Source organism: Rattus norvegicus, chromosome 20 (assembly GCF_036323735.1).
Source record: "Rattus norvegicus strain BN/NHsdMcwi chromosome 20, GRCr8, whole genome shotgun sequence".
NCBI lineage: Eukaryota > Metazoa > Chordata > Mammalia > Rodentia > Muridae > Rattus > Rattus norvegicus.
In genome coordinates, this window is record NC_086038.1 from 5908742 (window position 1) to 5931918 (window position 23177).

General features: G+C 48.1%; 1 protein-coding gene and 1 non-coding gene across 5 annotated transcripts in view; one reads left to right on the plus strand and one right to left on the minus strand.

Annotated features, from left to right (window-relative positions):
* The first annotated feature begins 3291 nt into the window (after window positions 1-3291).
* Window positions 3292-23177, plus strand: part of Bltp3a (bridge-like lipid transfer protein family member 3A) — a 44372-nt gene continuing 24486 nt past the window's right edge. Inside the window, exon 1 of one of the 4 annotated variants that reach the window (XM_002728921.6) lies at window positions 3292-3648. In XM_002728921.6, the coding sequence (XP_002728967.3) occupies window positions 3605-3648 (44 nt within the window). In that variant the 5' untranslated portion in view covers window positions 3292-3604. The other 3 variants (XR_005497711.2, XM_039099275.1, XM_039099274.2) reach the window with 3 other exon arrangements.
* On the minus strand, window positions 9510-9635 carry LOC120099029 (small nucleolar RNA SNORA26). The gene has a single exon (XR_005497856.1). It is a non-coding gene; the product is annotated as a small nucleolar RNA SNORA26 (small nucleolar RNA).

Below are 23177 nucleotides of genomic sequence, written 5' to 3' on the forward strand. Positions count from 1 at the left end.
CCTTTTTCTCAGATCCCCTTCTTGGCCTTTTGCCATGAGGGGGTATGGGTGAGGGGCACGGAGCAAGAAAGGCTCTCCCATGGTCCTGCTGGCCTTGACCTCACTGGCTAGCTAAGGCTGACCCTGACCTGATGTCCTTTCCCCTCCCTATGCTGGGGTACCCAGCATGTGCTCCCCATCCAGCTTTCTTGTCAGCTAGCGGTGACAGGTACACGATTTGTAAAGTCAGACAGGTTCATTTTAGTTGGTCTAACTCGGTGTAGTTGAAATGACCCACCTATCTAGCTGTGCTTCCTGGAATTGCCAACTGCGCAGAATCCAGAGGCGGCAGGTGGAGGCTGAGAGGCCTGACTACACCACGGCACAGAGGTAATCATTTTACTGATTTACCACTTCAGGGTCTCTGGTCTCCAGGCCACTTGATTTGGCATCTCTGCCTCCAGAGATCCAGTTGGCAGCAGAGTGTCATTCAGTGCAAACCTTTCATCCTAACAGTCACGAGGCACGAGTAGGTAGATTGCAGAGTTCGAGGCCAGCCCACTCTATAAAGAGCAAGTCCTCAGACGGCCATGGCTACAAACAGAAACCCTGCCTGGAAAAAAACAAAACTTTTTTTTTTTTTTTAGCTTTTCTCATGTAATTTATTTTTATTTTATGTTCATTGGTGTTTTGCATGCATGCATATGTGTGAGGGTGTCCGAAGCCCAGGAACTGGAATTACAGTGTGAGCTGCCCTGTGTGTCCTGGGAATTGAACCCAGGCCCTCTGGAAGAGCAACCAGTGCTCTTATCCGTCTACCATCTCTCCAGCCACTCTTTTATTTTTTTAAAATGTGGTCTCCAGGATAGAGCAGGTTAAGAAGAGCACTGACTAAACTTCCAGAGGTCCTGAGTTCAATCCCCAGCAACCACACGGTGGCCCACAACCCTCTGTAGTGGGATGCGATGCCCTCTTCTGGTGTCTATGCAGACAGAGCACTCGTATATGTAAAATAAGTAAAAGAGAAGGGTCACAAGGAACCTGGGTTGTCCTAGAAATCGCTATGGATGACCTTAAATTTCGAAGTCCTGCTTCTTCCAGGTGCTTCCCTCATGCCTGGCTGCTATCCTGAGATGGGAGTGTTTTCATACAGCCCAGGATGGCCTTGAACTACTTCAGCTCATGAGGACTGGGAATTCAAAGAGTGGTATCAACTGGGAATGGCATCGAATACCTTTAATCCCAGCACTCAGGGTTGGGGTAGGGGGTGGGGGTGGGGGAAGAGGCAGGCCTATCTCAGAATTCTAGAACAGCCTGGTCTACAAATTAGTTCCAGGACAGCCAGGGCTACACAGAAAAACCCTGTCTCAATAAAGAACACCACCACCACCACCACCACCAAAACTGTTGTCAGATAGTTCGCCCTTCCTCTCAATCCTCTCTCTCTCTCTCTCTCTCTCTCTCTCTCTCTCTCTCTCTCTCTCTCATTACATCTCCATCTGGAAACATTGCTAGTTTTGGAATAAAGATTCAGAAAAATTTATGGCAACTTGTGAAAGCTCAATGAATTTTAATTGCAGTGACTAAAACAGTATAGCTAGGTGTGGTGTGGACAGCTGTGTTGTTGGTGCTCAGGAGTCAGAGACAGGAGGATTGCTGCAAGTTTGGTATGATACTGGTCTAGCTACATAGCAATTCTCTGGTCATCTAGAACAATACCTGGACACCTTGTAAACTTAAAAGTAAACTTAAAAGACCTGGGGGCTGGAGAGATGGCTGGGCTGCTAAGTGCTGCTCTAGAGGGCCCAGGTTCTGTGCCCAGCACCCACACCTAGTGGGTCACAACTGCTTGTAACTCCAGTGCCAAAGGATCTGACAGCTGGCCTCTGCCGGCACCTGAGTTCACTTGGCATTCACAAAGATAAATAAAAACAATAGTCTTAGGGGTTGGGGATTTAGCTCAGTGGTAGAGCGCTTGCCTAGCAAGCACAAGGCCCTGGGTTCGGTCCCCAGCTCTGAAAAAAAAAGAAAAAAGAAAAAAAAAGAAACAAACAAAAAACAATAGTCTTAGGGGGGCGGGGATGGCGTCTGAATTGTGCGACTTTCTCATTTGCTTGAGGTACTGGGCTTAATCCCTACCCCTGCCAAACTAACCAAGAAAGCAAAATGACACTCAATAGCGAGCATTGAAGATGCTTGTTTTCATTGCTTTCTTTTCTTTTTTTTTTAAAGATTTATTCATTTATTATATATAAGTACACTGTAGCTGTCTTCAGATACACCAGAAGAGGGAATCGGATCTCTTTACAGATGGTTGTGAGCCACCATGTGGTTGCTGGGAATTGAACTCATGACCTCTGGAAGAGCAGTCGGGTGCTCGTAACCACTGAGCCCTCTCTCCAGCCCCATTGCTTTCTTTTCAAAAGGCAGTTGAGTATGTTGCTGAGTTGTTTTTTTTTTTTTTTTCTCTTCTTTGAGTCATGTGTACTCAAAAGATCAATAGCTAGATTGGAGTTTTTATTTAAATTTCCTAAAGGAGGCTTTAAGCAAAGCATGTTGTTTAGGTTTGCCGTGGTTCGGAGTTTTGACCTCAGCAGTTTGTCAGGGTGGTGCATTGAGAAATGAGATCCTTGCACCGAGCCATCTTCATGCATGGAAACAGGATTCAGCCCTTGTCCCAGTTGCGTAGCGTTGGTCAGATGGTTATCAGAGACTTCCGGATACAGTGAAGAGTGGAAGGAGCCTCCCGGTGTTTGATGGAGTGTCCCCGAGGCTTGCCTAGAATGTTGTTTACCACAGAGACCTTATGGGTTTAACAGAAGATAATAACCGCAGACATTTTTCTTGAAACTGGAAGCATTAAAGATTAGATTTCTTGGCTCAGAATCAGCTGCTAGCATAGTGTCAGCCAGGGTCATTGGAAATGTTTCTTACTGTCCTTGCGCTTCAGGGTTTGAGGCGCCTTCCTCTGGGTCTGTGGATGGAACTCAGCCTCAATGCTGGTGGCAAGCGCCTTACCCCTGAGCCGTGTCCTCAGCTTGACGTGATAAGTGGATACTCGCAAAGGCTGACACATCAATCTTTAAAACTTTTTTTATTTCTTTGGTGACAAGGTCTCTCAATGTATCCTTGGCTGTCCGGGAATTCCCCATCTAGACTGGCCTCGAGCTCCCATATTTGTCTGCCTCTTGCTCCGGGAGAGTTTGGAGTCGAGGTGCGTGCCACCACCATCCAGCTCCTGGACGACTGAACCCCGCCTCCTACCCTCTAAGCCCCGCCCACGCCATAGGCCCCGCCCTCTGCCCTGTGAGCCGCCCCGCCCCTCATCCCGTGCGCCTGTGCCGCGGCGCGCGTCCCCGCCCCTCGCCGTGCGCTCTCGCCACGGGGAGCCGAGAGGGCGGCGTGCGGTCGCGGTTCTTCGCGGGAGGCTGCGGGCTGCGCGGGTGGGTGGGAACGTGGTGGAACTCCGGGCGCTGCGGCAGGGGCGACAGAGCGCCATGGCGGCTGCTGTGGCTACGGCGGTCGGTGCCCGCACCGCGGCGAGGTGAGAGGACGCCTCTTTACCACAACTGAGGAGGCCAGGACAACCCGCCTGCCTGCACTCCACGCGGGCCGCGGCTACAGCATGGCCGGGATCATTAAGAAGCAGATCTTGAAGCATCTGTCCCGGTGAGAGCGCCACCCTCCGTACCCGCTCCCTTCTCGAGCCCTCCGACCTCCCTCGGGCCGCACTAGGGCGAGCGGCTCCGGGCAGTCGCGATTCAACTCTAGCGGGCCGTTGTCAGCGCTGCGTTCTTCCCTCGCCCGGGCCAGCTCCTTCCCCACCCCCGCCGCCGCCTCCTTCCTCAGCGCGGGTCACCCAGCCCTTTCCTGTCCGTATCTCATAGACCCGCACGGAACCCAGCCAGGCCAGCGGTCCAGGCCTCTTCCCGCGTCCCGAGCCGCCCAGCGCCGCTTCCTTTCTGGCTTTGCCACCCGGTGCTGGATTACCCAGGTCCCCTTAGATTGCAGCGCCGACGCTGGCCCTCTCCTTCTGGAAGGCGAGCTCCTCCTCTTCTGTCTGACCCTGTTGCATCACCCTTGAAAAAGATGTAAACCGAGGCTGGTCGTCCTTTCGGACCTCCCTCCTTTCTGGGTACGCTTTCTTCTCGTTACACAGACAGACGGATTGGAGAAAGGTCAGCGGAGGTGGGGATAAAGTTTCAGCAACCTTCCCTTTAAGATGCCTTGGAGGGTTTTTTTTGACAGCCAGTGTCCACTTGTGCTTTGTGGCTTTCTGATAATCCGTTCTGTCGGGCCGGGTATTTGGAGGGTGAGGGATTGACTGGCAAGATAACTTTTCAGCCATACCTGAAGGACTCCGGGTCTCTACGTGATGCAGCAGCTTGTTAGAACTGGTGGCTGCAAAAATTGGGGGTAGCTTTGCCGTTTGTTTTCTCTCCTTTTTCTAGCTTGGGGTTGGTGAGGGTTGTTAATTGACGTGGTCTCAGTAGTTTTAGTGATCCAGAGTTTGGCTGCACAGTGGCTAGTGGTTTGGGGGGGTGGGCGAGTGCGCGTGTGTGCCGTGTGTGTGTGTGTGTGTGTGTGTGTGTGTGTGTGTGTGTGTGTGTGTTGCCAGTCAACATGGAACACCAAGGCTTGTGTGAGCCTCTATCTCTGACGTGGGTGGTGTCCTTTTCCTGGCTGATAGTGGCTTATGTGATCAGCTACATTCAGATACCCTGTTTGTTATGTACTGGGCTCCTGGAGTCTAGGCTCTTCATTACTTCTGATCACTTTCTTTTTTTTTTTTTTTTTTTTTTTTTTTCTTTTTTTTCCGGAGCTGCAAGCGCTCTACCACTGAGCTAAATCCCCAACCCCTTCTGATCACTTTCAAACTGGATAATACCAGTATATACTTCAGAGATTATCGTAGGCTGCTCTGGCGCACACATCCTCAGTCCTAGCATTTTGGAGGCTGAGGTCGGAGGGGTGCAGTTTTAAGGCCAGCCTAGAGTAGAGAAAGTAGAAGACTGCATGAGTTTTTGTATGTGAAGATGTGTTGAAGAGCCTCACACACAGGGAGTGCTCAGTCGGACTCAGGGTATTTTTATGTGGGGTTATAACTTGTGTGGGTGGTTATTTGACGTTAATGAGTGTGTGTGTCGTGTGGGTTCAGGGAGGTACAGAAGTACCACACAGTGTGCATGTGGAGGTTGCAGGGTAACTCTGGGGAGTCAGTTGTCTAGTTCCACTTTTTACTGGGGGTTCTGGGAATCAAACACCTTTCCCTGCCCACGCCTCCTGCTGACTTTTCGTAGTCTGTCTCTCTCTTGAGACAGTGCCTCCCTCACTTTGTAGCCCGAGTTAGCGTGGAGTTAATGGGCCTCCTGCCTTCGCCTCTGAAGTGCCAGAGTAATTGGCATTTGCCACCATGCCTGGTTTTAGGTGATTTTTTTTTTTTTATAGCAGTTTTGGTGGGAGTTAGAAATGTACATATCTGAATCTCTCTCAGAGCATCCCGGAATAAGTGAAGAATCCTTGCTGTAGTCCAGCCCCTCCACTCCCCTCTTCTTTTTCTTCGCTTCCTTGAGACAAGATCTCAGTAAGTGTAGTCTTGGTGTCCTGAAACTTGATCTGTAGACCCGGCTGGTCTCAATGTCCTAGAGATTCTCTAGCCTCTGCTTCTCAAAACACTGGGGTTTAAAGGCGTATTTCACCGTGCCTGGCTTCTACCCCTGGCCCTTGACTGAGGAAGCAAGTCTAGCCAGGGCACAAGGGAAAGTGACTTTTCTAGAAGATAACGGAGTGGTCAGAACCAGCTTCCTAGTCCGTGGACTGTGCTTCTCCTGGGAGCATACAATGTTAATGAGACGCCCTGGAGCCAGGCATTCATTCATTTATTTATTTAAGATATGGGGTCATGTAACCGGAGCTGGCAGCAGACTGTCTTTCCGGACACGTTTGGTGATTGCTGGGGGCAGAAAGCCCTTATGCTTTAAGTAAAGTAGGATTAGTGTGTCTGACTCCCCAGTTGTGGGGCTGCGAGGAGGAGGAAGAGGTTGTGTTCTAGCAGCCACCTCAGCTCCCAGCAGAGGTAGGATGCGGATCTGGTTGGAAAGGCCAAATTCCCAGGACCTTTGTTTACCTTAGACTCACTCCTCAGTGCAGCGAGAGGTGGGTGTGTGTCCTTTTTGCTACTACAGGCAAGGGGAGGAGCCGCTGCTCGGTGGCTTGTAGAACCTGACATGGGGAAGAAAGCCGCCGATATGCAGAGTTCCTGTGTTAACTGTAGTGTGACAGCAGCTTTGTGTACCTTCGGGGACAGTGTCCTGCAGCAGAGAGGACAGGCCATGGGCAGCAAATTGCATTCCGGTAATTTTTATTAATTTCAGCTATTTCTTTTGAATGACTGCATTTCCTCTAGCTAGTTATGGTCAAGGTGCCAGAGAGGCTGCTGGAATTTCATCCATGGTTTGGATGACCGTTGTCCAATACGCATAGCCTTAATGCCCCGTTAAACGTTCATTGGAGCGGACCCGTGAGAAGAGCTCTGTTTAGCGACATGAAATAGTTATTTATTTAGAAAATTGTCAGGATGACCGGGGAGTGGTGGCGCGTACCTACAGTCCCCTGCATTTGGGAGACTGAGACAGGAAGGCCTTGAATTTGAGGCCCTCGTGGGTTATTTATTGAGACCTCGTTTCATAAATAAATGCTAAAATAGATTTTTTTCACTGGATCAGGTTTTTCGTGTTATGGTTCAGTTTTCCCTTCTTGAGAACCCACCTGCTTCAGTCTCCGGAGTGCTGGTGTTGTCAGCACCACGCCATCAAGCCTGGTGCTTCTTGCTTTAGACCACCTCAGCTAATGACCTGGGATTGGACAGAGGGTGTAGGCAGGGTGTGCAGTCGCCCAGGGCACTCTTCATGGAAAGGGCGTGGCCTTTGGAGCCAGACCAAACCGAGCTTAGGTCTAGCCTTGCTGTTCTTGGTCAGGGAGGGCTTCCCAACTAAGCTGTTGTTGGCCGTAAGTGACAAGAAGAGTAATGGAAGCTAGCCAGAATGCCTCTGAGGATTCGGACATGGTATTTGTTACAGCGCCTGACATTTAAGGAGGGCTTAATAAAGAGAGGTGTAGCCGGGCAGTGGGAGCACACATGTGTGATACCAGCGCTCAGAAGCAGCAGGCTGTCTTGAGGACAGGCAGGACTACACAGAACAACCCTGTCTCAAAAAGACCAAAGTAATAATAATGGTGATGGTGGTGGTGGTGGTGGTGGTGGTGATGATGGTAGTGGTGGAGGTGGTGATGGTGGTGGTGATGGTGACGGTGGTGGTGGTGGTAGTAATAAAGAGAGTAGTTGTAAAATATGGCCAGCGGGGGTTGGGGATTTAGCTCAGCGGTAGAGTGTTTGCCTAGCGAGCGCAAGGCCCTGGGTTCGGTCCCCAGCTCCAAAAAAAGGAAAAAAAAAAAAAAAAAAAAAAAGAAAAGAAAAGAAAAAAAAAATATGGCCAGCAAAGTTAGGGTCAGGGTCAAAGCCCAGGCAAGCGGCAGAGGGCCAGCTGTGTCTTTCAGAAACTCATTGGAAGTCTCAGTTATTTCCTTGGAGCGACTAGAAAATGTCAATTTTTAAATGGAAGTAGTGAATTCCTGAGGCATAGGCAGTTTCAGAATCCCTTCTGGAGAACAGGAAAGCCTGACTGAGTCGACCAGTGCCTCCTATTACTCCAGAGTGCCAAAGCACTGGAGTCCTAGAGATGGACTGGCTCCCTCGAGCCTGCAGCCAGGACCTCGCAGACTGCAGCTCCCAGTGGCCTCGAGGTGGAAGTCTGGAGGACTCGTCTTGCCTTGTATGTAGGTCCTTTGTGCTAGACTAGTGGTTGACACCATCACCATCACCTCTCCGTTGAGTATTCTGTGCGTTTTCTACTAATGCTCAAAACCTGTTTCTTCTTCTAATGTTGCTTTAGAATAGACAATAAATCATTCATACTTATTTACTCAACAAACATTTAATTGCACTAAGAAGGATCTTGCGGTCTTGTGATCCTGAAGTGATTACTGCAGGCGTTCAGCTTACGTTACAGAGGGAGAATTTCAGCAGAAAGGTTAATAACTTGCCCAGAGTCGCAGCTAGTGAGTGACGGGAGGAGAGTCCAGTGCGGGCTCTATTCTGGAGCTGCCCGCTAACCCCCACCGCCGCTGCGATGCTCCACGTCTGTTCCGTGTGATAGACCGAACCCAGCACCTTGAAGCCCCTGCTGGAAAAGCAGTATTCCCAGCACGTCGAGGCTTCCTACCCCACCACTGCTTCTTTCCGAATTACCTCTCCCTCAAAGTGGAGCCATCTTGTTTTATGTGAGTGGACAGTGTATATGTTTCCAAAAAATCTTTACATTGATATTTTGGTTTTATAGTATAGGGACTAGAACTCAGGACTTTGCGCACCTGGGACAAGTGCCCTGCCCCTGAGCTGAAGCACAGCCCTAGTTTTCATTTCTTGAGACAGAGTCTCTGTAGCCCATGTTGGTTTCAAACTCTCAAGTCTAAGATTTAGAGGTGTGTACTACTGCTTGTGGCTCGCCCACTCCCCCACCCTGGAGTCCTAGAGTTTGAACCCAGTGAGTGCCTCATGCAAGGAAGGTAAACACTGTCAATTGTGCTCCGTCCCCAGCCCATCCTTGTCATTCATACATACATACACACACACACACACACACATGTACATACATACATACATATGTATATGCATACATATATACATACATATGCACACATATTTATAAGCATTTTATTTATTATGTGTGCATGTGTTACAGGTTTACACCACTGTATTTGCTGTTTGCCTTAAGCATTTTGTGTGTGTGCGCGCGTGTACGTGCGCCTGCCTGTGTTTATATATCATTTCTCAGTAGCTGTCCATCAGTTTTCCCCCTGGGACCTGAAACTCACTGATTAGGGTGAGGCTAGCTGGCCAGTGCACTCCTGCGATCCTCCTGTCTCTGCCTCCCTAATGCAGATTAGAAACCTGCTCTACCACAGCTGACTCTCTGTGACGCTGAGGACTGGAGCCGCGCACACTGCCTGGCGGGTGCTGACTGAGCTAAAGAGAGCCCTGGTCTCCGTTCTTCAAACTCGGATGCCCTATCCCCACACACCTGCTGTCATTCCAGAATAACATTCGAATCACAAAGGGACAGTGGAGATGGGGCACTTCCAGGCTTCGCACGGCAAACGTGGATGTGGCAGCTGTGGAAATACCTTCTATCAGACATGAGGAAAGGGGCTCTTTCTAAATAGCTGGGACTTTGCTAAGTATTTGGTCTTCTCTGTAATCTCAGCAACCCATTGACACGCCAGTTTGAATTGCATAACTTCCCTATGGTGGTTTTTTTAAGATTTATTTATTTTATGTATGTGAGTACACTGTCGCTGTCTTCAGACACTCCAAAAGAGGGCATCGGGTCTCATTACAGATGGTTGTGAGCCCCGTGTTGTTTTTTTTTTTTTTTTTGTTTTTGTTTTTGTTTTTCTTTCTTTTCTTTTTCATTTGTGACTCCAGACAGGATCCAAAGAGGAGGTGCAGTTTTCCTCTCTGGGTTTTACGGAGACTTCCTTTACCCTTCTGTGTTAACCTCTTTTTTTTTTTGGTTCTTTTTTTCGGAGCTGGGGACCGAACCCAGGGCCTTGCGCTTCCTAGGTAAGCGCTCTACCACTGAGCTAAATCCCCAGCCCCCTGTGTTAACCTCTTAAAGTACCTTGACAACCTTAAAAGGGCACATGAAAAGGCAAATGAGCCACCATGTGGTTGCTGGGAATTGAACTCAGGACCTCTGGAAGAGCAGTCAGTGCGCTAACCGCTGAGCCACCTCTCCAGCCCCCTTTCCTATGATTTTTAAGACAGTGTCCCTCCGTCTTACATCTGTATGTGTTGTTTCAGTGTGTCTGTGTGCAAGTGCGCCTGCGCCATGCAGAGTCCACTCTCCTGCCACATGACCCTTTGCATTGCACTCAGGCCCTCTGACTTTCTTTCTTCCTTTCTCTCTTTCTTTCTTTCTTTCTTTCTTTCTTTCTTTTTTTTTTTTTTTCCTTTTCTTTTTTTCGGAACTGGGGACCAAACCCAGGGCCTTGTGCTTGCTAGGCAAGCGCTCTACCACTGAGCTAAATCCCCAACCCCCGCCCTCTGGCTTTCTGTTAGGAGCTGCCAGCTGCTAGGCTACGCTCTGGCTCGAGAGTCTCTGTGTAGCTGATTTAGTCTGGGGTTTGGTGACCAACTCTGCCTGAGTTTCCCCAGTCTTGGATTGGCTGAGCCACTGTGCTTGGCAAAAGATAATACTTCTATTTTGTTTTTCAAGACAGGGTTCCTCTGTAAGCCTGCCTGTCCTGGAACTCATGTAGACCAGGCTGGCCCTGAGCTCAGAGAGACCCGCCTGCCTCTGCCTCTCTGTGCTGTGTTTAAAAGTGTGTGTGCCACCACGTCAGACTCACGCTTCTTCTAACTCCCTTGCATATTGCCAGCCTGTTCATGGCCTCTTTTTCTAGTAATACTTTATTAAAAGCAGAAAGTCTGGGGCAGAAGATGACTCAACAGTTAAGAGCACTGCTGTGCTTGCTGTGGGCCTGAGTTCAGTTCCCAGCACCCACTTGGTGCCCAGAACCATCCATGACTGCAGTTTCAATGCCTTCTCCTAAGGTCTGAGGCACAGGCTCGCAGTTGGTATATAAGCATACATGTTATTGAAACACTCATACACATGGGGTAAAATCAGTCTGAAAAAATTGTAGGGGGCTGGAGAGATGGCTCAGCGGTTAAGAGCACTGACTGCTCTTCCAGAGGTCCTGAGTTCAATTCCCAGCAACCACATGGTGGCTCACAACCATCGATAATGAGATCCAGTGCCCTCTTCTGGTGTCTGAAGACAGTGACAGTGTACTCATATATAATAAAGAAATAATTAAAAAAAAAAATTGTAGGGAAGCCTGGGGGCAGAGCACAGCAGTTTCATCTAGCGTATTTCAGAGCCCTCTGTAGTCTTCAGCAGCGCAACAGGAATGGATCTCAGCAGTGAAACGTGCTTGCCTTGGGAGATCAGTTAAGAGCATGCAGTGTAGCGGGGGTGGGGGGTGGGGGGTGGGGGGGAGGGAGGGAGAAAGGGAGGAAGGGAGAGGGAGAAGGAAAGAAGGGAGAGGGAGAGGGAAAGAGAGGGTTCAAGCACATGCTAGGACTCAGTTTCTGTGAATTGAAGCTGTGTGCTCAGTAAGTTTTTTAGCTTCTTGAAATTTTAGTTTCCTCATCTCTAACTCCACCCATGCTGTTTTGCACTCGGTTCTTCTCCACAGAGGAATGCTGGGCACTGAATCTGGGGTCGTACATTCTAGGTAAATGCTCTCAACTGGGCTACAGGGCCAGCCTACATGTTTCTTCTTGAGACATGGTCTCACTGTGTAGCACTTGAGTGTATGATCCTCCTACCCTAGCCTCCCTTGTGCTGAGATCATACATGTCCACTGCCAAGGTAGAAATCACATTTAAAAATAACTTGACAACCTCACTGTGTCATCTTGGCACAGGGCCTTGTGCTCTTCTCTGGAACATTCCACCTGAGGCAGGTGATCTCTCTGTTCTACAGAGCCATTTCCAGGCTGGGTCCACACAGAGAAACCTTAACTTGAAAAACCAAACCAAACCAAACCAAACCAAAACAAGACCAACACATTTATTATAGGGTGTGTGAGTCCCATATGTGTGTAGAGATCAGAGGACAAGTTTATGGAATCGGTTTTCTCCTTGTATGTACTTTATGTGAATTCTGGGGACAGGTTCAGGTCATCCTCCTAGGTGGCAAGTATTTTTGCCTGCTGTGCCATTTCCCTGCCCACACACACCCACTTTTCATATTCCCATGTGCTGTGCACGTGTGCACACATGCCTTTGAGTATGTGTGGATATGGGCACTTGTGTGCCCAAGAAGAGGCTCAGGGTTGATGCTGGGGATTGTCCTCCATGACTTACTCCTTGAGGCAGACTCTGTCAGTCAAACCCAGAACTCCCCAGCATGGCTAATCTCAGTGGCCATCTTGTTTTGAGCTTGCCCTGTTTCTGCCTTCTGAGGCTGTGGTTTCAGGCCGGCTGTCATGCTGCCTTCCTTCCATCTACACAGATAGATGTTGTAATGGAGCAGGGTTGAATGCTCTTTCACTGAGCTTGAAAAGAGAAAGAAGCCATCTTCTCATGCACGGCACATGCTGTGCGGGAGACTGGGACCTCAGCACAGTGTGTCTTAGTTACTGTTATGTCGTTCTGAAGAGACTAACACCAAGGCAACTCCTATAAAAGAATGCATTTAATGGGGGCTGAGAGGGCTGGCCTACCGTTTTAGAGAATTGGTCCATTATCATCATGGCGGGAAGCAGACAGGCATGGCGCTGTAGCTGCTAGTAACTGAGGGTTTGCATCCTGATGCACAGGTAGCGGGCGGAGACGCGGAGACACTGACCAGAGACATAACTACCAACAGGAACTTACTTCCTAATCCTTTCCAAACAGTTCATTCCCTGGGGAGCAAACATTCAAACATATCTGTCATCATTCAAACCACCAGAGGGTGAGAGAACCAGAATGTGTACACTGATTGATCCCTTAGGGGGCATTTAGTTACCTTCTCTTTACAGAATATGAGTCGTGAGGCATTAGTAAGTTAGACTAAATGGAAATAAATGTGATGTTCCCATGTTTAACTTCCTTTCTAAAGTTTATTTATTTTTAAAGATTTATTTATTTATTTATTTATTTATTTCATGTATGTGAGTACACTGTAGCTGTCTGGAGACACAGCAGAAGAGGGCATCGGATCCCATTACAGATGGCTATGAGCTCAACCCCCCCAGACCTCACACGGTTGTTGTGTTCTTCTTCCTCCAAAGCATGGCAGAAAACTCCTCTTCTTCCTTCCATCTGCAGCCTTTCCCTCCTGAGACCCGGAAGTCCCACCTGTACCTTCCACCCAGCAATCAAGCTCCAGCTTTCTTTACTGACAGATTGAGAAACAACTGGGGAACAAGATCTTAGCATCAGAACTGCCCCCTTGTTTCTTTTTTTTATAAGGTCTGGTCATTTATTGGTTACCCTTTTTTTTTAAAAAAAATTCAGATTTATTTATTTATTTATTTATTTATTTATTCATTCACTTATTATATATAAGTACACTGCCACTGTCTTCAGACACACCAGAAGAGGGCATCAGATCCCATTACAGATGGTTGTGAGCCACCATGTGGTTGCTGGGAATTGAATTCAAGACCTGTAGAGGAGCAGTCAGTACTCTTAACCGCTGAGCCATCTCTCCAGCCCTCTTTATTTTTAAGCCTGTGGTTTCAATCCTCATAATGGTGGGACCCTTTAATACAGTTCCTCATGTTGTGGTGACTCCCCCGCCCCTCCTCGTACAGGTGCACGATTTTGTGCTATTTTAAATAAGGAGTGACCATATATGATTCCTGCTATATTAAACATCCCAAATAGGCAGAACCATAAACTGGTGGTTGACTAGGACTGCTGTGGGACTGTTGGGGGTAACAGCTAGGGCATGGGTTTTCTTAGTGAGGGGTAATGAAGCTGCTCTAAAGTTGGTTTACTTATGGTTGCACGACTGACAGCGTTAAGTCACTGACAAACGGATGTGTATGGCATGTGGTCGTATTTCCATGGAGGTGTTATCAGAGGCAGGCTTTATTAGATGCAAGATGTTCAGCCAAAACGGGATGAGAACAAAGAAAACCATTTCTGGTCTGGGGATAGCTTACTAGGCTTACGTTCACCAAGCCTAGAGTTGGAATTCAAAAGCAGGAGGAACAGTTCAAGGTCATCTCTGGCTACATAAGAAGCTCAAGGCCAGCCTGGACTATGAGAGAGACTGTCTTAAGCTAATAACAAAATCATTCCTGGAGACCTAATGCTCATATTAGTGACAATGAAAGATTAAAAACATAAAAGTAACTGCAAATTAACTGTATAAAAAGCAGTGAGCGATTACTCTAACAGCAACAGAAGATGGTGGATGAAACTTTAATAGCTGAAAGAAACTCTACAAACTTCATACCCAGCTAAAATGTCCTGTAAAGGTACATGGTCATTTGAAAGACTTCCTCCGAAAGTCTTGGACGTTTGAATACTTGGTCCCCAGTTGTCGTTTGGGGAGGACTAGATGTGTGACTTTGCTGGAGGAAGTATGTATCAGGGGTAAGCTTTGATATTTCAAAAGTCTCATGCTATTTTGAGTTATTCCCTGTCTCCTGCTTGTGGTTTGACATGAGGTCTGGGCTCTTTTTGCTCTGTCATTAGACTCTAGCCCTCTGGGGCTGTAAACTCAAAATTAAACCATTATTCTAAAGTTTTCTTGATCTTGGTATTTTATCACAGCAATAGAAAAGTAAGACAAGGGGTTGGGGATTTAGCTCAGTGGTAGAGCGCTTGCCTAGCAAGCGCAAGGCCCTGGGTTCGTTCCCCAGCTCCGGAAAAAAAAAAAAAGTAAGACAAAATAGAAGATGAGATAGAGATATTTCTAGTTATAAAACTGAGGTTTTTTTAGCCCTAGTATGAGGTACACTCCTGAAGGGCAATCTTCAGATGAAAGAAGAGGAATGAAAGTAAATATAAGCTAGTGTATTGGCTGGTTTAAACATAAGCTGTAGTTATCATAGAAAAAGGAGCCCCCCTTGAGGAAATGCCTCCATGAAACCCAGCTGTAAGGCATTTTCTCAACTAGTTATCAAGGTGGGAAGGACCCAGCCCACTGGGGTGGTGCCGTCCCTAGGCTGGTGGTCCTGAGTTCTATAAGAAAGCAGGCTGAGCAAGCCAGGGGAAGCAAGCCAGTAAGCAACATCCCTCTATGGCCTCTGCATCAGCTCCTGCTTGAGTTCCAGTCCTGACTTCCTTTGTGGATGAACAGCCATGTGGAAGTGTAAGCTGAATAAACCCTTTCCTCTCCAACTTGCTTCTTGGTCACGATGTTTGATGTTTGTGCAGAAATAGAAACCCTGACTAAGACAAATTGGTACCAGGAGTGGGGTATTCCTGTGACAACCTGACCATTTTTTTTTTCTTTCTTTTTCTTTTTTCTTTTTTTCGGAGCTGGGGACCGAACCCAGGGCCTTGCGCTCACTAGGCAAGCGCTCTTCCGCTGAGCTAAATCCCCAACCCCAACCTGACCATGTTTTGGGGAGGACTGTGGAAGGAACTTTGGAACTTTGAGCTAGAAGAGCCATTGGGATGTTAAGAGCTCTGTGGGATGTTCTGTAGAGCTTGGAAGATAATATTGAGAACAGTGCAGAAAGATGGAGGCCTGGCTTGTAAAATTTAAGAGGGAAGGTTAAAACTCTTTTTTTTTTTCTTTTTTCTTTTTTTTGGAGCTGGGGACCGAACCCAGGGCCTTGTGCTTGCTAGGCAAGCGCTCTACTACTGAGCTAAATCCCCAACCCCAGGTTAAAACTCTTATCAGGGCTGTTGCTATTTTGATTGCGAAGATTCTGTGGTTTTGGTTAGCTGGGGCTGAAGAATCAGCTGTGATTAACAAGATACCAGAACTACTAAAGCGAAACCTTTGCATTACTGGAACTATTGATGCTGGTCAGCCGGAGCTAAGAAATTAGTGGTGATTAAGAAGAGACCAGCATCATTGAGGTGAAATCTGGGAAGTGTTTTCTGAGATCACAAAGAGGCTGTGTTCCAGAGAAAGCCAAGGTTGTAACTTGTGCTGTGACTGGACTTGGTAGTGTGTAAGAGTCACCCAGGTGGTACTAGTTTTGAAGGCATGAAGGGGTCATGAAGAGCAGCTGAGGCTGGGTCCTGTGAGAGGCCATGGGAGGCCATTGGTGAAGGTGCACTCTCAGGTGCAATTGATGGCCCAGGACTGAAGGGGTCATGCAAAGGAGTTGAAACTTGGCACCATGAAAAGAGCCTGTGAGAGGCTATTGGTGAAGCCTAGCTGCAATGGAAGACAGCAGTGTTTTGGAGATGCCAGTACAATGGGTTGACCACCAAGAACAGCAGCAGCAGTGAGGCACAGGCATCTGGAACCTCAAAGACAAGGTGTGTGCTACAAAGGGCAGAAGTGACCCAAGCCCTTGGAGGAGCCTAGAAGATCCTGGGTGGATCCCAGACATTGGACGCTTAGAGTTGATTTCACTTTTGCTTGTGGCTATGCCCTGATATTTTTCACTCTTGAAGTAAGAAAGTATTTTAGTGGAGTCCACAGTTAAGAGACTTTGAATTTTAAAAAGACTTTGAATTTTAAAAGATAGTGGATATTTTAAAGGGATTGAACTTTCCATATGTAAAGACTGTGTGACTCTTGCAGTTATTTTGATCTTGGGGTATGAATAAGAAAGTGAGGGTTGAGGCTTAATAGTGATATCTTTGTGTGTCAAGTTGACAAGGGGTCAATTGTACTGGCTGGTTTTGTGTGTCAGCTTGACACAAGCTGAAGTTATCACAGAGAAAGGGGCCTCAGTTGAGGAAATGCCTCCATGAGACCCAGCTGTAAGGCATTTTCTCAACTAGTTATCAAGGGGGGAGGGCCCAGCCCATTGTGGGTGGTACCATCCCTAGGCTGGTGGTCCTGGGTTCTATAAGAGGGCAAGCTGAGCAAGCCGGGGGAAGCAAGTCAGTAACATCCCTCCATGGCCTCTGCATCAGCTCCTACTTCTTGACCTGTGTGAGTTCCAGTCCTGACTTCTTTGGTGATGAATAGCGATGTGGAAGTGTAAGCTGAATAAACCCTTTTCTCCCCAGTTTGCTCCTTGGTCCTGATGTTTGTGCAGGAATAGAAACCCTGACTAAGACAGCTAGGGTCTTCAGAAAAGAATGAAGAGCACTGGGGGTTGGGGATTTAGCTCAATGGTAGAGCGCAAGGCCCTGGGTTTGGTCCCCAGCTCCGGAAAAAAAAAAAAGAAGAATGAAGAGCACCAGAAACATAAAAGGACCGTGGTTCTCTTATTTCTATAAAAGACCACACTGGTGACTGTTCACTGATCTAAACCATACATAGAGTTTTCTACTTATGTGTTATATAGAGAGATTCCTAGAATACCACACATGACACCTGCAGAATTGTCATTTCAAATGCATACCCCACCCCCTGTAAACTGGGTAGGCCATATCTTGCTCAGTAAACTCTGAATAATTTTCAAGTTTACAGCTGGTGGGAAGGCTCTGCAGTTGGGAGCACTGGCTGTTCTCCTGGAGGACCAGGATTGGATTCCCTCGCACTCAGGTGGATGTCCAAGACTGTCCGTAACTCCAGTTCCAGGGACTGTGACACCTTCTTCTGGCGTCTGCGGGTACCAGAGGTTTCTGTGGTGCTCATACATGCACCTAACAAAGAAAAGAAAGGCACGGACTCAGGAACTCACCGAAGTGCTGATTTCAAGGGCAGCCTGGGCTACTTGACACCTTGACTTAAGGAAGTTCTTTGCTCTGCATTTAAAAACTTTGGCTTTCTAAAATTGTGTCACACATTGCTCCAATGACTAAGAACCTCCCTGCTGCCTCTCTTGCAGATTGCATTTCTCTGGCAGAGATGGAGTTGATCTGTCTGTTTCTCCAACTTGATTTCATCTGAGCCTCTGTGCTCAGTAATAGTGACAGATGGCCTGGAAGTGTTTCCCCACATACCCGTATGGACTGGTACCAGGCTGCCATCAGCCTTCTAGCCACCCCGGCCTATGAGGGACGCTGAACAAAGTTGGTGCCAGGGACTGTGGAGGACAGAGAGGTATAGAGCAAGGTTCTCCTCAAACATTCAGACTCCTATGGTTCCCTGAGGGTTTCATCTGGCTCCCAAGGCTGATGTAGGACAGTTAGTCTCATGATAATGGTCTTAGTGTAATCCCAACCCCTCTGCTGGGCTGAGTTCATGCTGAAATTGTCTGTGTAAGTGGTGATAGTGGCTTGGGTTCTTGTATCATCCTCAGAGCCTCAGTCCAGCGTGCCCCGCCCTTCCCCATAACAACTGGTATTGTAGATCACCGTTTAAAGCCTTTTCTTTCTTTCTTTTTTTTTTTTTAATTTTTTTTTTATTTATATGAGTACAGTGTAGCTGTCTTCAGACACACCAGAAGAGGGAATCAGATCTCATTACAGATGGTTGTGAGCCACCATGTGGTTGCTGGGAATTGAACTCAGGACCTTTGGAAGAGCAGTCAGTGCTCTTAACCGCTGAGCCATCTCTCCAGCCCAAAGCCTTTTCTTTATCATCGCTGTAAGATTCAGGAAATACCAGTTTAGGGAGTATGTTTTGTTTATTTTAAATATTTTTTTTATTTATTCATTTATTATATATAAGTACACTGTAGCTGTCTTCAGATACACCAGAAGAGGGCATCAGATCTCTTTACAGATGGTTGTGAGCCACCATGTGGTTGCTGGGAATTGAACTCATGACCTCTGGAAGAGCAGTCGGGTGCTCTTAACCGCTGAGCCATCTCTCCAGCCCTGTTTATTTTAAATAAAGATGGTCCCATTATGTAGCCCTGGCTGTGCTGTGCTGGAACTCAATGTGTAGACCATGCAGCCCTTAAATCAAGAAATCTACCTGCCAAGTTCTGGGGTTAAAGGTACCGCTGCATTCTGAATTCTTACTTGTTTCTGGCCCTAGGGGTCCAGCTTGGGGCTTCTTGTGTGTTGGGCCCATGATTTACTGCTAAGGAATTCTGGCTGCTCTTTTGGAAAAGCTTATGAGGTGGGATGTGTTTATCACTGGTGAGAAATTGCATAAAGTATTCTCGCCAGTGCCTGAGCAGATATGCAAAGTGCATGTGCATATCATCCAGCCTAAGTGTGTAGCACGCGGTTAGATCTAGAGCCGTGCATGTGTGTCCAGTGGCAACATTGCCTAAGGATACATCACCCAGATTGTGCCCCATCTGTAAGCCATGCAGCCTCTCAAGTACTGAAGAAGACCGAACCCAGGGTCTTACACTCGCTAGGCAGTCACTCTGCCATTGATCCAAGTCCCCATCCCCAACCTGAAGGAATCAGAGTAGCAGTGTTCTGCCTTTGATCGTCTGCTCTTTGCTTTTGTACTCGACCATCCAGCTGATGACACGGTCGGTGCATTCTCTGGTCACCAGCCAGCCTCATGGTAGAGACTGGGCATTCTTGGATGAACTGTTAACAGCAGGAAGAGAAATGGATCCTAGTGTGGCGGTTCAGCCGTAATCCCAGCACTTGTTAGGCTGAGGCAGGAGGGTCAGGATGCCCGTCAGCCTGCACTGTATTCAAGACCCACTTTCAGGAAACCAAATACATTCAACGGTGTGTAAAGGTTTATAAACAAACATGCCATTCTATTTAAGGGATGAGCATCTAGAGATTTTGGTATTTGTATGGTATCTGGGAGGACCTGACTATAAGATATGAGTAGGGCTGGAGAGCTGTCTGCTCTTCCAAGAGGTCCTGAGTTCAAATCCAGCAACCACATGGTGGCTCATTAACCATCTATGATGAGATCTGGTGCCCTCTTCTGGCCTGCAGGCACACACGCAGGCAGAACGCTGTATACATAATAAACCTGGTAAATAACTTAAAACAGACTCACTGTAAGTAACGAGATGGAAGCCATTGTTAAAATGTTTAAGTGTGTGCTTGTGCGTGCGTGTGTTCCCACGTGTGGGTGCCTGTGGAAGCCAGAAGGGGCTGGGTCTCCCTGAAATAAAATCGCAGGCAGTTGTGAGCTGCCTGACACACACAGATGGTGAGAACTGGAAGTGGTCCTCTGCAGGAGCGGGAAGCGTTCCTCCTGCTTAGTCATCCCTCCAGCCCTGAGAAATGCCACTTATTTTATACCAAACTCTGGAGAGAGATTTTGGTAAGAACACAATGTAGAAATTAGTTATGTCATATCTTTAGTATAATCACTCCTCAGCTAAAAAAAAAAAATACAACTTATTCCGTGTTTATAGTTTATCTCTTATCCAAGGGAGCATGTAGTTACAGATACTTTCCCTTTTATATATGTATGGAATAATGGTTCTCCCTGGGTGGGCTTTAAATATGTCGGGGCGTGTGTGGTGCACTGGTGTGTGAGCATGCATGTGTGTGCAGCGTGTGGGAATTGGTTCCCTACGGTCAGTGTGGGTTCTCTCGAGTGTTCGTCCCCGCTGATCTCTCTCCAGGCCCCTCCTCCTTCCCGTCTTCTTTGAAAGCTCCTAAGTGGACAGGACCGCACATACCTGCAGTCTAGAGCTGCCAGGCCAAGGCAAGGTTGCCAATGTGAGGCCAGCCCAGGGTGATGATGAGGGAGAGAGGCTCATCTCACTGATTCTCATCCTGGTTTGTCCCCCTCGAGGAAGGCAGGTAGGGGAGTGTGAGGAAGAAGTGGAGGGAGCTGGCCAGTGCCCTGTGATAGCAGATGTGCCAGCTTCCTGCTCTGCCTGCTTTTTCTCCCTTAGGGCCGCCTCTCCTGGGGCCTCCTCTCCTCTCCAGGCCTGTGCACTCCCCCTGTTTTTCTTGGTTTGTTCTTTAGCAAGTGTTCCAAGAAGACGGACTTTTTTCTCACCACATTTTTTGTTCGCTTGTGGGTGGGTGTTCATTTCAGGAAAGGAGAGTTTTCAGAGGAAAGGACCCATTGGTAGGCAGCTGCTCTCTGGTGTAAAGAACAGAACTGGGTCATACTCAGTTGATTTTAAAGAATTTCTCATTGTTTGTTTTTGGTGTTTGGTTTATTTGGAGACAGGGTTTCCCTGTGCAGCCCTGGCTGTCCTGGAGCTAAGGTCTGTAGACCAGGCTGTCCTCTAACTCAAAGAGATCCTCCTGCCTCTACCTTCTGCCTCCCCACTGTTGTGCTAGAATTAAAGGCATGCACACCATCTCCCTAAAGGGATTTGGGATGTACGAGGCTGCTTTCAGTTCCCAGCAATGCACACACACACACATACACACGTGCACACATGTGCACATGCACGCACGTTAAATGAATTAAAACCAGTCATATTTTATGTTAAAGTCTGGGACTTTGTTTATCCTATCGTGAAACTAAACTGAAGCCCTGCCCTTGCCCCTCAGATGCTTTGCTGGAAGGATGTTACTGTGGGTAGAGTGACTTTCACATGGATTTACATTCTCAGGGACAGTCCCAGCGCGTGCGCTTAGCCGGTGACTTTCTTCATGAGTGGAGGATTTTGACAGGTGGTGAAAGTCATGAGAGGCCCAGGGCCTGACAGTGCACTGGGAAAAGGATTCTCTCAGGAACTGAATTGGTTTCAGAGATAAAACTCTACCCGAGTGTGCTCACCTTCTTCTTCTTCCCTTAGATGTGAAGTTAGTGAGTGGAAACTCAGAAAAAGGCCCGCGTAATCTTCCCCCTCTTGTGTGTGTTCTTGAAGTACATAAAGGTGGGTCAGAATAAAACCATCCTGGGCATCTGCTGTCCTCCCAGGGCCTTGAACTGCAATGGTCAGCGCACTGGGCGTCATATTTGGAGGTGGTTTTTCTGAGCTCCAACATTATTTAGAAGCTGATAGATACAGCCTGCTACTTTAGATGGATGCTTGCAGAGGCAAGCAGGCAGTGTAGTGAAGTAGTGAGCGCAGTGGTGAGCACAGTGGTGAAATGCCTCCATCCCCAGGGCCCACCTTGGCATGGCAGCCTCCTTGGATCCCTGCCTGAGTGCCTGATGCAGTCCTGACGTTCTGGAGTCCATGGCAAGCAAGCCTGCTCTCTATTCTGGAGGGAGCCACGGCGTCATCCTTCCCATCTGTTTTGCACACACAGTCCTGACAAGAGGCCCAAGTGAGCACTCAGTAGGGCTGCATACTCTTGGAAGCACAAAATTGTACCAGAAAGGAATGGCTCCACAGCACTGCGTGCACATACTAGGGGCTGCTGGGACTTTAGAAAACCTCCCGAGGGGGCAGGCTATTGGAGTGAGTGTCTTCTGTGGGTGGAGCTTCCTGTGAGCCTCCTCCCTCAAAGTATTGCTCCCTGGACTTTGGTTGTCATGCCCATTCCTTCCAGAGCACTCCTTTATGTACATGATGACGATTCCCGTGGTTACAAACGCCAATCGATAGTTAATTCTACTGTGTCCCCACTTGATCAAATGGTTGGTTACTGGCTCAGTCTCATAGGTCAGTGATTGAATCTAGTAGGTCTTCACTGAGTCTACTAGATCAAGAGTTGGACTGAGTAGGTCGTCACTTGCAGATTCTGGAAGGTCATCTGGTGAGTCTTACTGGTCATAACTGGTTGGATCTAGTAGGTGACTTGGTGGTTGTGGGTCTTTGCTGGTGCATTCTGGCAGGTCGGAAGTGGACTCTGTGTGGAGGTTGGGGTAAGTCACAGCCATAGCCCACAAGCCAGCGTCGTGCGGCAGCGAGGGTAGAAGCCACAGGTGAGCAGGAGACACTGATTTCCTTAAAGATTACTTAGTATTTGTGTGTGTTGGTATGTGCACATGTCTGTGGGTGCTCTGAGGCTGGAAGAGGGCATTGGATCCCCTGGAAGTGGTATTAACAGGCAGTTTGAGCAGTGTGATGTGGGTGCTCTGAAACAAACCCAGTTCCCTGACAGAGCAGCCAGCTTTCTTCACTGTTGGAACATAACCTTCAGCTCCTCTGGGTCCCCTTGACTGTGAGCTGTGTGAGGCCATCAGCGGCTCCATCCTCCATGGAGCCTGGCGATCCACGTGGGAAAAGTCAACCTCTGACCTTCAGACGTGTGCCATGGTATGCTTGTGCAAACACGAGTCACGTGCGCACGCATGGTAATAAATATAGCCATGGTGTGCTTGTGCAAACACGAGTCACGTGCACACACGAGGTAATAAATTTTGAAAGGAAGATGAAACATCAGCTGTCGTCGTTTATGTTTCTGTTTAGTGGCGGCCCTTTGCTGTTTTGTGGCCTTTGGGGCAGGGTAACTCCCATCCCAGGCTGGCTTCAAATTCACTGTGGCCTTGATCTGCAGCAACACACACAAGGGCTAGGATCGCAGGTGTGCACAAGCATCTGGCCCAGCTGCTCTGTTTTTAGGGGACTTTTATGTGGGGATGCAGAAGTAGAAATAGAAGGATGTGTCACCACTCCTCCAGCCACTTCCCAGACTCCCCAGCACATTGTCAGGAGGACGGTGGCCATCGTAAGTAGGAGGAGAGGTGTTGGTACAGTGGTGTAACGGTGGAGAGCATGCGGTGATTGGCTGGCAATGGTGTTTTACTGTC